Genomic DNA, 13113 nt, shown 5'->3' with positions numbered 1-13113 from the left:
CATTTAGAGGCCATTTCAAGATAATGCATACATAAAGAGGATTTCAAAAGGTGCGACATCGATACGACTTCATTTCATCAAAACCCATTGTAACTAACCTCTCTAACTTCATTTCATTTGTCAACATTCTAATGGTTTCTTCACAAGTGAATAACAGAAATAGGATCAAATCAACATTCACTTTCAACCCACCAAATACCACTAATAGGTTGACAATTCTCTTCATTACTTGATTCAAACCCACAGTGACTAACAATCATTCATAACAGAAAAAAAACAACAAACAGAATTCCTAACTTTTCCTAACCATAACAACCTATACTAATCCCTAACTGCTAACTAACAACACAAACTTCACTGCATAAACTAACTAATTGTTTTCCCAATTAACTGAGTTCTGATTTGTAACTAACTGAGTTGCTAATCAACTCAGTGAGTCCAGAATAACTAACAATAACAACTGAAAAAAAACAGAGATAACCAACTTCTAACTGATTCAATCCAAGCCTTCAATCTTCAACAAACTCCCCTCTAATCCAAGGGTTCTAAATCACTCTCTAACTGAATCTCTTCAATCTTCTCACCTATATATTCTCCTCTCCATCCACAATTCAAACTCCACGCTACTTTCTCCATTCTCACTTCACCTTCTCCACAATCTTCATCATCTTCACACCATAACCACCACACTCTACCATTCTTCATCTCAATTCTCCATGTCACACGCTTCATTCATCACACTCACCAATCATCTTCATCTTCTCTCTGCTCACTCTCTGCAACCACATCTTCTCCATTCTCACCAAAGCACAACCACCAATCTTCATCAGAGTTCCATCTTTGAACTCTGAATGAAGGTGTGCTAAGCCTAATTTCCATCATCTTCCTCGGCATTCTCTCTCAACGCACAACAACAATCACTCAGCAGCGGCAACACACAGAAATTCCAGAATAATTCAAAAACAGAAAGAAGAAAGAGAAGAAGGTAATGAGATGAGGTGCTGAATCGAAATGAAACATGTCGGTACCTGAGAATCTTCCATCGAGACCGACGTCCTCGCCGCCGTTGAGATATGACGCAAAGTTTCTCCGTTCGTTCTGGACGCAATTGATGGCGTTATTGATTGCACGGGTCGTAATTCCTCGCTAATCGCCCAAATCCAGGTTCCTTCTCAACTTAGGTTTTGATTTCGGGTCTGTAAGGTTTTGTGATGTAGATTTGGAGGTTTAGGTTTAAGTTGATAATCAATAAGAAATTGAGAAGATGAATTCAGAGGGAGAGTGACTTAGGTCGTGAGGAAGGGGATGCAATTTGTGGTGGTCGGAGATTGAATCGGAGATAGGGGAGGGCGCCGTCGGCGCCGTTTGTTGCGAGAGTGAGGAGGAGTCTGAGAGTGAGCTAAATCGTCTCAAAATGAACCCTAATCCCCTTTCTTTTTTTTAATTTTTGTTTTTAATTCAATTACTTTTATTAAATAAAAATCTGAATAAAAATTGGATACAGTGAATCAAAGCAATCAGCATCTGGGCCTAGTATGAAATCCCCTGTTCGCACCTCAGTTAGGCCCGTTACACCTCCACTTTTTGGCCAAAAACATGAACAACAAAAAACCTTTTGGGCCTCTGTACCAGACCTGCGCATGTACTCTTCACACCCCCCTGATTCACATTTAATTGGTAGTTTTTAGGTTTTTCTACTTAGTTTTTTTGATACCTTTTTAGATAATGAAATAACCCATAAAAACTCATAAAAATAGTGGTATTTTTAGTTTAAATTTTGTAACTAATCTTGAATTGATTCTTTTATTATTTTGTATCATTTCCATGTTTTTTGGTATAATTGTTGTGTGATTTTGTTGCTAGCTTTTGGCCATATTTTTGGCCTATTTCGTTGATACTGTTTGTATGATCACTTGGGTAGAAATAATAACAACTAGGCTTAGAAATTAGGCTAGTCCCCCTCTTTTCATTCTTTTTCTCTTACAACACTAAAACATCTAAAAATATTCAAAATAAAATCCCTTTAAAAAATACAAAGAAAATACTTAAAACATTAATAAAAAAGTGAAAATCATTAAAAAGGGAATGGAAGCTTGAATCTCCCTTGCTTTAGGGAATCATTCGAGTGCTTGGATCTCCCTTGCTTTAGGGAACCATTCGGGCGTAAGTTCCCAAATTCTAAAAGACCCAAACCAAAGAGTAACTCGAGTTTCCCTTGCCTTAGGGATTTCCTCGAAACACTCAAACTCTCTCTCTCTTCTCTCCTTTCTTAAGGGCATTGTTATCTCCGCTCCATTGCATCCTAGGCTGTCCCCTTATGCAAGAGCGCGAGCGTTAACTCCGCCCAACTAAAAAACACAAAAACAAACAAAAACATATGAGCCGAACTACGGCGCTCTGATTCCTGAAAAGGATACGTACGCATCAAGTCGCGGGGCTTGAACGAGCACACTTGTAAATAATTCCTTCTTTTCCCCGTATTTCTTTTGCATTCATTCGCATTTAGGTTTTAGACATTAGACACCCTTTAGATAGAAACAAACATAGGTGGATACCATCGAGTACGATGGGCGCGAGGGGTGCTAATACCTTCCCCTCGCGTAACCGACTCCCGTACCTAGATTCTCTGGTCGCAAGACCCTGTTCCTTCCTTTGCTAGGTTTTCTGATATTCCTTTCCCTTATGGGATAAATATATTGGTGGCGACTCTGTTCATTTTTCGCGAGCGTGCGACAAAAGTGGTTAGTACCCTGGAAGTTTTTAAAATCAGAAAGAAAAGTTTTAAGTTAGTATGATTTAAAACAAAGAGTTAGTATTTTGGAAATGGAGTGCAGAAAGAAAAGAAGATAAATTTTAATAAATCACTTAAAATTAAAATAATTTAAAAGAAAATTAAAGTTAAAAGGTGGGTTGTCTCCCACGGAAGCGCTTTGTTTAACGTCGCAAGCTCGACGAATCGATGGTTAGTTCTTCGACTCGGCGATTAACTCTACGAGCTTAAGACTATCAATGTAGTCTTTGTTTTCAACAATATGGTAGTGTTTCAATCGCTGCCCGTTTACAACGAAGCTATCACTTGATTTTCCTTTAATTTCGACAGCGCCACTCGGATATACTTTGGTAACTTCGAATGGACCAGACCATCTTGAACGAAGTTTTCTTGGGAATAGCTTAAGTCGAGAATTAAATAGTAGCACCACATCTCCTTCATTGAATTCCTTCCTTGAGATGCGTTTATCGTGCCACTTCTTTGTTCTTTCTTTGTAAATCTTAGCATTCTCGTAAGCATCCAATCTAATTTCTTCCAACTCGTTAATGTCTAATAGCCTTCTGTCGCCTGCACCAGTATAACTTAGGTTTAAGGTTTTTATTGCCCAGTAGGCTTTATGCTCTAGTTCTACCGGTAGATGACATGTTTTACCGTATACTAATTTGAAGGGTGTGGTTCCTATTAGTGTCTTGTAGGCGGTTCTATACGCCCATAGTGCTTCGTGTAACTTAGTTGACCAATCCATCCTAGATGTGGCAACAGTCCTTTCAAGTATTTGCTTGATTTTTCTATTCGAGACTTCAACTTATTCGCTCGTTTGTGGGTGGTAAGGTGTTGCTACACGGTGTCGGACTCCATATTTCACTAAGAGTTTTTCGAAAATTCTAGATATGAAGTGGGATCCTCCGTCGCTAATGACTAATCATGGTACACCAAATCTTGGAAATATTATATTTTTGAATAGCTTAATAACTACTTGTGCATCGTTTGTGGGTGAGGCTACAACTTCTATCCATTTAGATACGTAATCGACTGCGACAAGTATGTAGTTATTACCAAAGGACGATGGGAAAGGTCCCATAAAATCGATCCCCCACACATCAAAGATTTCTACTTCTAAAATGCCCTTTTGTGGCATTTCATCTCTCCTAGATATGTTTCCAGTGCGCTGACATCGGTTGCAGTTCCTAACAGCGATGTGGACGTCCTTCCACAGGTTGGGCCAAAAGAGACCGGTTTGCAGAATCTTAGCGCATGTCTTTGATGTTCTTGCATGCCCACCATAGGGGGCATCATGGCAATGCTGTATTATACTTTCTATTTCTTCTTCTGGAACACATCGGCGAAATATCCCATTAGCGCCTCTCTTGAATAGTAAGATTTCAGCCCAATAGTATTGTTGAAGGTCATGGAAGAACTTCTTCTTTTGTTGATAAGTCATGTCAGGCGGAAGCACTCTCGCCACTAGGTAGTTGACGAAATCAGCATACCATGGCAGTGTGTCTCCGGTACTTAGTGTGTTAACGGTTTGCGCTTTAGGTTGTTCCAATGTGTCGCTTTCGGATTCTAAATGTGCTATTAAGCGTTCATAAGGGAAATCATCGTTGATTGGTGTTTCTTTTGTTTTAATACCTTCCATCCTAGATAAATGGTCGGCTACAATGTTTTCGGTTCCCTTTTTATCTTTGATTTCCAAATCAAATTCTTGTAGTAGTAGGATCCACCTTAATAGTCTAGGTTTTGCATCTTGTTTAGCTAGTAGATACCTAATGGCTGCATGGTCGGTGTAAACTATTATCTTTGCTCCTATCAGATAGGAACAAAACTTATCTAACGCAAAGACCACGGCCAGGAGTTCCTTTTCGGTTATGGCGTAATACATTTGCGCAGGGTCTAAGGTCCTACTTGCATAGTATATTGCGTGGAGTTTCTTATCTTTCCTTTGGCCTAAGACTGCTCCTACAGCATAGTCGCTTGCATCACATATAATTTCAAATGGTAAATTCCAGTCGGGTGGTTGCATTATGGGTGCGGATATCAGGGCTGTCTTTAGTACTTCAAAGGCTTCTAGACATTCATCATTGAAGTTAAACTCAACGTCTTTCATTAGGAGGCTAGTCAGAGGTTTAGATATCTTAGAAAAGTCCTTTATGAATCTTCTGTAGAAACCTGCGTGTCCTAAGAAGCTCTGTATCTCTCTAACTGTTTTTGGGGGTTGGAGATTTTCTATTACTTTGATCTTTGCTTTATCAACTTCAGTCCCTCTTTCGGAGACTACGTGTCCAAGTACAATCCCTTGTTTAACCATAAAGTGACACTTTTCCCAGTTTAGGACGATGTTAACTTGTACACATTTGTCCAATACTTTTTCTAGATTTGAGAGACATCCTTCGAAATCTTCCCCGCACACAGAGAAGTTGTCCAGACTTCCATGATGTTGTCTATGTAATCAGCGAAAGTTGACATCATGCATCTCTGAAATGTCGCAGGGGCGTTGCATAATCTGAAAGGCATTTGTCTATAAGCGAATGTTCCATAAGGGCACGTGAAGGTTGTTTTCTCTTGGTCATCAGGGTGAATTGGGATTTGAAAGAATCCTGAGTAACCATCCAGGTAGCAGTAATAGGAATGTTTTGCTAAACGTTCGAGCATTTGGTCAATAAAGGGAAGAGGGAAATGGTCTTTCCTTGTGGCCTTGTTTAACTTACGATAGTCAATACACATCCTTTCTCCAGTCACCTTTCTTTCGGCTATAGATTCGCCTGACTTATTTACGGTAACTGTTATGCCTCCCTTCTTTGGTACACAATGGACCGGACTTACCCACTGACTATCAGAGATTGGATATATAATTCCAGCATTCAGAAGTTTGGTAACTTCATCTTTAACTATTGTGCTCAGGATAGGGTTAATCCTTCTTTGATGCTCCCTAGAGGTTTTGCAATCTTGTTCCAACATGATGCGATGCATACATATGGAAGGACTTATTCCTTTGAGATCAGCAATGTTATATCCTAACGCAGATGGATACTTCCTTAATACTCGTAATAGCTTCTCAGTCTCTATGGCTCCTAGCTCTGCGTTGACTATTACTGGTCTTTTGAGCTCATCATCTAGATATTCATACCTAAGAGTCTTGGGTAGTGGTTTAAGGTCAAGGCTGGTTTCTTCAGGCAAGGCACAGGGTTTGGTGTTAAAGCTAATCATTCGCTTAAACTGTCGTCTCGATATTCCGGACGCCAATTGTCATCTTCGAAAATCAGGGGCATCGAAATCTTTATAACTTCAGCGTAAGATTCTTCTGATAATCCTATCTCTCTTACACATTCATCAATAACATCCACCAGATAACATGTATCTTCTATAGTTGGGGCTTGAAGGATTTGTGTTAGAATAAACTCGACCTTCTCCTCACCTACTTCGAATGTCAACTTGCCTTTCTTTACGTCTATAATGGCTCCAGTGGTAGCTAGGAAAGGTCTTCCTAAGATTATAGGAGTATTGACGTCTTCCCTTATGTCCATAATTATGAAATCCGTAGGGATGTAGAATTGTCCGATGCGGACGGGTACATTTTGAAGAACACCTACAAGATACTTGACAGATCGGTCTGCAAGTTGTATTGACATCTTGGTTGGTCTTAGATCTCCCATATTTAGTTTCTCGCAAATGGACAAAGGCATTAGGCTAATACTAGCTCCTAAGTCGCATAAAGCTTTGTCTATGACAAATTTTCCTATATTACAAGGTATGGAGAAACTTCCTGGGTCTTTCAGCTTAGGTGGCATTTTATTTTGAATTATGGCACTACATTCGGTAGTGAGTGTTACGGTCTCATTGTCTTCTAATTTCTTCTTATTCGATAGGATTTCTTTTAGGAACTTAGCATATGAGGGCATTTGGGTAATGGCTTCAGTAAACGGAATTGTGATGTTCAACTGCTTAAGAAGTTCGACGAACTTCTTAAACTGCCCTATGTTTTTAGATTTCTCGAGTCTTTGAGGGTATGGGATAGGTGGTTTGTAAGGTGGGGGAGGTATGTATGGCGCTTCTTTCTCCTCCGTCCCGCCTTCCTTGTCCTCTTTCTCTTTCGGATCAATTGGTTTATCCTTGGGTCTACTTTCCTCCTCAGTTGTCTTCCTAGGGCTTTGGAACATAGCAGGGTTTTTAAGCCTAGGGTCAGTCGGTTCGTCCTTCTCTCTACCACTTCGCAGAATAATAGCATGAGCACGCACTTTTGGGTTTGGTTGTGGCTGTCTTGGAAATGTCCCAGCAGGTGCAACAGTAGGTGCTTGTTGTTGTGCCACTTGAGAGATTTGTGTCTCAAGCATCTTGTTGTGAGTGGCCAACGCGTCTACTTTAGTCGCTAACTGTTTGATTTGCTCATTAGTGTGCACTTTCTGGTTTATGAAATCTTTATTAGTCTGAGTTTGAGTGGCTATGAAATTTTCCATCATTATTTCTATGTTAGACTTCCTAGGGATGTTAGGAGCAGCGAATGGTGCCTTTTGATATCCAGGTGGTACACTGGGTGCTTGACCAGGTGGTACAAAGCATTATTGTTCTTGTATGAGAAATTAGGGTGATTCTTCCATCCTGGGTTATACGTGTTTGAGTAGGGGTTTCCTTGAGCATAGTTTACTGGTTCGGGAGAAACTCCTGCCAAAAGATGGCACTTGGGGGCAGCATGTCCAGACATCCCGCATATTTCGCAATTTGGGGAAACAGCAGCCATGGCGGCTACAGGTGCTATAGTGAGGTTTTCAATCTTCTGAGTTAGGGCATCGACTTTGGCATTAACGCGGTCGAGGCTACTTATCTCGTACATCCCACTGTTCGTTGAAGATTTCTCTCCAGAAGTTTTATCTGACTGAGCTCTCTCGCTTCCCTATTGATAATGTTTTTGAGCCATACTTTCGATAAGTGCGTAGGCATCAACATATTCTTTATCCATCAGTGCGCCACCTGCGGCGGCATCAATCGTAAGTCTCGTATTGTAGAGGAGACCATTGTAGAAGGTATGGATAATTAACCATTGTTCTAAACCATGAAGTGGAAAAAGTCTAAGCATGTCCTTATATCTCTCCCACGCTTCGAATAAAGACTCGTTGTCTTTTTGTCTAAACCCATTGATCTGGGCTCTTAGCATGGCGGTCTTACTAGGTGGAAAATAAAGTGCCAGGAAGACTTTCTTAAGTTCATTCCAGGTCGTGACAGAATTGGCGGGTAAAGACTGGAGCCAAGCTCTAGCTCTATCCCTTTGTGAAAAAGGAAAAAGGCGCAGTCGGATAGCTTCTGAACTGACACCATTTGCTTTTACAGTGTCTGCGTATTGTAGGAACATTGACAGATGAAGATTAGGATCTTCCGTTGCATTTCCAGAAAATTGGTTTTGTTGTACAGCTGACAACAACGATGGTTTTAGCTCGAAATTATTCGCTTCAATAGCAGGAGCAGCAATGCTATTGTGAGGTTCATCTTGCGAAGGAATAGCGTAAGATTTGAGAGGACGCGGCTGTTCTCCCATGGTTGATTCTTCAACTGGTTCAGAAGTAGGAGTAGGAACAAGAGTGTGAGTACGTCGTAATCGATGTGATAAAGTGATAGAACGCTCCGGTTCGGGAATTGGCAGCACTAAGTCTTCACTTCGAGAGCGAGTACTTGGCATGCACAAAGGGATTAGAATAATTAAGTTGCCTTAGTCTCTACAACGTAACAGTTAATTACGATTGTCGACTAAATTAGTCCCCGGCAACGGCGCCAAAAACTTTATCGCGACAATGGGGTATGTCTGTGATTATGACTGCAAGTGCACAGTCTATCGCGTAGTTTTAAAAGATATCGAACCCACAGGGACTAAGAATCGACCTAGTGCAGTTAATCGTTACTACGTAAATCTAAGGCTAATATCTGATTTGATTATTGATTAGACGGGAAAATAAAAGGTATATAGTTTAATTTAATAAGCGGGAATATAATCGGTATATAATGGTCGGACGTCGGGGATCTAGTAAACTATCGACGCGAATCGTAATTTAAAATATTCTTTCTGTAGAAATCACTTGTTTAAAAACCTTCCTCTCACACTCTTGTGTTTATTGATTTCGATCTCATTATTAAACCTAAGTGAGCGCTCTCGATGTATCAAATAAAGTTTAAAGATGATTTTTGAAAAACCGATGAAGTCTAATTAACCTTAAAGCGCTCTCGCTGTATTTAAAATACGTCGACAGTGTTACTCGATTCCCTCGGTTATGTGACTTTACATACCGATAAAAATTATTTAGCCGGACATTAATTTAATAGACAGAACAGAACAGATATAGCAGGTAAAAAATATTTCGAGCATAATTCTATGAACTAACATAAACTGACAATAATAATTAAATGCTAATAAATAAACCTGAATTAAATTGCAGACTGAAAGTGTAATCTTGTTGTACCAAATCTTGAATCCGGGACGAAAATAAATGCTGAAAACAAAATCTACTCCTAAAACTAAAACGAATTCTGAAGCTTGAAAAAGAAACCGAATTGCTGTAGTATTTCCGGTGTGGAAATCTATTGCAGAAAACGGTTTGGAAGAAGTAGACTTGAACTGGAAATTGAAATTGCAGAGAAAATGTAAATGACGGCAGTAGGGCAAAACTTCGTAACTCTTTGATTCAGGTCTTGTTGGATATTTATAGAGCAGTACTAGGTTTTGAATTGATCTTGGAAATGCCTCGTAACAGCATGCTCACGGCGTAGAAATTGGAGGAGAGAAAATAGCGTTTTGAAACAGACTCCTCTTCTGGGCCTGGGTGTGTGACTAACGTCACACACTAAAATTCAAGGGGGTGCCGACTGGGAGGAGGGGGTGTACGCCGACCGGCAGGTGCTTTAGAGTGCCCCACGTCACGTGCATCCACTTCCTGTGCGTGTTGGGCTTGCGTGTGTTTGGGCCTGGTTCTTCTTGTTATTTGCACCTCCTTATTTAAATGTTCTTTTAAGCAATTCTTCTCCATGTTAAGTCCTTTTTCCGACTATTTCTTTTGCGAGCTCTGATTAAATAAATTCCTGAAAACAAATAGAAATACCGGCATAATACAAAATAAAATAATAAAATCAAAATAAAATAGAATAATAATGCATGTAAATTAATCTAAATATACGATACGTTTTCGTGTTATCAGACACCACATGGTAGTCTAATGTCTCCTTGATCACATTCAAGGGCCATCAGGACGAGCCAAAGTGTCACACTAACGGTGACCACCAGATCAACCATATCGGGACAAGCCTTACAGTCTCCTTGGTCTATTGCCACATACCTAAGGTATCTCGAGATTCCGGTTAGAATTTTTCACATAAATAACCCCAAAAAAAACCCTTAAAAATAAAGCACACAAAACAAACAATTGAAAACATTTATAATGAACTAAGCCCTAAGGTAAACCCCTCTTAAAATACTCCCCAACAGAGTCGCCTGTTCTGTAACTCGGTGGAAGAACTGACTTTTTAAATTTCGCAAGCAATGTTGCGGTGTGCAAGAGTCGCCACCGACTTTTATTTTATCCAATATCTTGGAAGGGCAAAAAGAACAGAAAAAGACCTTTTAAGAAAAACGGGATCGGGGGGGTAGATTATGAAAAGGGAAGGTGTTAGCATTTCTTTTCATCCGTAGTTATCTACGGGCTCTTAATTTGCTTAGCTCATATTTGTTAGTTTGGTTTGAAAAGAAGTTTAAGGACTTTAGCTTAAAAGCGTAGCCTTAGTCTTTGAAAAGAGAGGTGCGAAAAGCTTTTTAATTGAGCAAGCAAATTAGGAACACTACCCTAAGTTTGGTCTTTTTCTATGCTTTTTGCTCTCCTGAGAGAGATATGGCTATCCTTACCATTCGGGGTAGGTAGTCCTATTGATTGGATGTGCGGGACAATCGAAAGGGTCATCGGAGGTCATTAAAGGCAACAAGAAGAGGTACCTTTAGCAAATTCGAAGGGACAATCATCGTTTCGTAGGCAACCATTCGAGGGACTAGATCATATATTCGTTGGCAACATCGAGGGTCATCGAGGGACTTATGATCTTTGTGATGATTTTTTATCGTCGGGACTTTTGCTAATGGGTACCTTTATATTCGAGGGACACGACCATATAATAGAAGGCAACCAAGAGGGGCGTACCCTAAGGGTGAGTGTGTGCAGCAATCACGTGTGTTGTTTCGGAATATTTTATCTTTTAATTAGTGATCTATATCGAGATTAATTTCTTTTGCACGCTCTAAATTACTAACACACGCAGATAAATATTGCAGGAAAATAAAGAGCAGAAAAGTAAAGGGTCTTAGCTATTACATGGCTTTGGGGAGGGGATTACAATAAAAACCTGGCGGGAAAATAAAGCGCAGAAAGTAAAAGGTCCTAATTAAATATTACAAACCCAAAATGAAAATTTAAAACGGGAGTAATATACACAAAGATTTAAACAAATGGTGAATGTCCATAAGAAAGTCAGATTGCTCCAAGACAGTACCTCGTATACATAAGAAAATATTAGTACAGACGTATAATATAAAATTAACAAAATAAGGACAAATATTAGTCAAAATTAATTCAAATAAAAAGTAATTAACACATAAAAAGAAGCATTAAAAAAAGTAAATAAATATTTTTTGGTGTTTTTCTAATATTCGAGGAAAAATAAATTCTAAGTAAACTATTTTTGTATTTTTGAATACTAAGCAAATTAGAAATTAATAACATAAAACTAAAATATCAAGCATGGAAAAAATGGGCTTAAAAACAAACAAATAGGAGGTGCATTAAGAATCTGGGCGTTGCGCCATCTAATTGACAGTAGGCCCTGAACAATTTAACCAAACAGACACAGGGGGATTCTACTCTTCTCCCTAGACAGTAGGCCTCTCACGATATCACTCTTCTCCCTGCATCTTCACAAGGTCCAGAATGCTCTAAATTTACTTCATTTGCTTCAAATCTCTCAATCTCTTCTCTTTCTCAACTGATTTCATAACTTCGATTCTACTCCCAAAGTCTTAACAACAAACATTCATATTTAATTTTAGATTCAAACAACAACATCTTAATTGAATAACTGCAACAAATTGTGAGCAGATGGATGTTTTACGGTAACAACATTTGAGAGTGAAAAAGGAATACCGTTGAAGAATCAGTGATGTTGTTCATTCGAAGGTGGTGACGCGCTAGGAAGACCTGAGGGTGGCTCCGGCGATATGTGGAGGTTGGTGGAGGTTGGATATTGAACGGATCTGATGCGCTGAAAATTGAGGCAATTCCTTCTCTTTTTTCTCTTAGCAGGGACCTACAAAACAAAGAACAACAGAAACAAGAGGAAAAAAATTTTTTACACAGTCACTGTCTATTTCCTTCCATAATTTATATATTTTTGGAAAATCATGAATTTTCTTATAAAAGGATATGTTTGCTTATGAACTAAATGTTGTTATTGTTAGCATGTTGTTAATGGTTAGAATTTGGAGATTGTATTTGTTACTGGTTCATGAAAGGTGTTAAACTTGATGAATGTAAAAATTTAATGTTGATTGTGAAAAGAAAAAGTAAAAACGTGGGTGGGACTCCCAAAGGCCAATGTTCGCAAAAGCCCGAAAAAAACGGGGCGGCGGGGCGGGTACAATAAAGGGAGTGGTCCTAAAACCTTGCCCTGTTCTGCGTAAAAGTGCGGGTAAAACAGACTTTCCCCGCGGGCCGGGCCCGTTTCGTCACTCCTAAGTGGGAGTGGAAATTGTAAGTTAGTGTATAGTTTGGAATTTTCTCCGGTGCAGGAATGGTGTAATGTTGTTTTATTGGAAAATTTTTTACAGGTTTTTGTGATGAACAATTTGTGTGTGTACAAAATTGGAGTGTCGTGATACGTGAATACAGTTGTTCGTGAAAGTGGCGGTGAGAAAATAGAGGGTTTTTTTGTGTGTGAAAAGAGTCTTATATTTATAAGGTGAAATTAGGTTAAAATTAAAATGGAAGGAAATTATTTAATCAATAAAAATAATAAAACCCAAGAAATTAAATATGATTTAATTTTAAGGATTAAAATTATTTTAAATAATTTTTATGATTTTTTCCTAAAATACAAAAATATACCTAAAATGAGAAGGAAAATTAAATCTTTTTATCTTGTGATTTTTTTTTTTGATGTTTTTATGAATAAAAAATTGAAAAATTAATATTTTAAAAAATGCTTAAATAATAAATACGAAAATTAAAAATTAAAATAATAAAAAATGCATTTTTTTATGATTTTTGAATATAAAATAAAAATAAAATTAAAACTAAAATTATAAGCAAATAAAATGGAAAAATGTT

General features: G+C 38.6%; 2 protein-coding genes and 1 non-coding gene across 3 annotated transcripts; 1 reads left to right on the top strand and 2 right to left on the bottom strand.

Moving 5' to 3' along the window:
* Window positions 1-2963: 2963 nt before the first annotated feature.
* LOC131662645 (uncharacterized) lies at window positions 2964-3515 on the bottom strand. The gene has a single exon (XM_058932496.1). It carries the CDS (start codon window positions 3513-3515, stop codon window positions 2964-2966), a length of 552 nt encoding a protein of 183 aa, XP_058788479.1.
* Window positions 3516-5973: 2458 nt separating this feature from the next.
* On the bottom strand, window positions 5974-7224 carry LOC131662628 (uncharacterized). Its single transcript, XM_058932481.1, has one exon. The coding sequence runs from the start codon at window positions 7222-7224 to the stop codon at window positions 5974-5976; it is 1251 nt and encodes a 416-aa protein (XP_058788464.1).
* Window positions 7225-7812: 588 nt separating this feature from the next.
* Window positions 7813-7919, top strand: LOC131645425 (small nucleolar RNA R71). The gene has a single exon (XR_009297047.1). It is a non-coding gene; the product is annotated as a small nucleolar RNA R71 (small nucleolar RNA).
* The last annotated feature ends 5194 nt before the right edge of the window (window positions 7920-13113 follow it).

This window comes from Vicia villosa, linkage group LG1 (genome assembly GCF_029867415.1).
Source record: "Vicia villosa cultivar HV-30 ecotype Madison, WI linkage group LG1, Vvil1.0, whole genome shotgun sequence".
NCBI classification, from domain to species: Eukaryota; Viridiplantae; Streptophyta; class Magnoliopsida; order Fabales; family Fabaceae; genus Vicia; species Vicia villosa.
The sequence above is the reverse complement of the archived record's forward strand: the minus strand, read 5'-3'. Positions and strand labels throughout refer to the sequence as shown.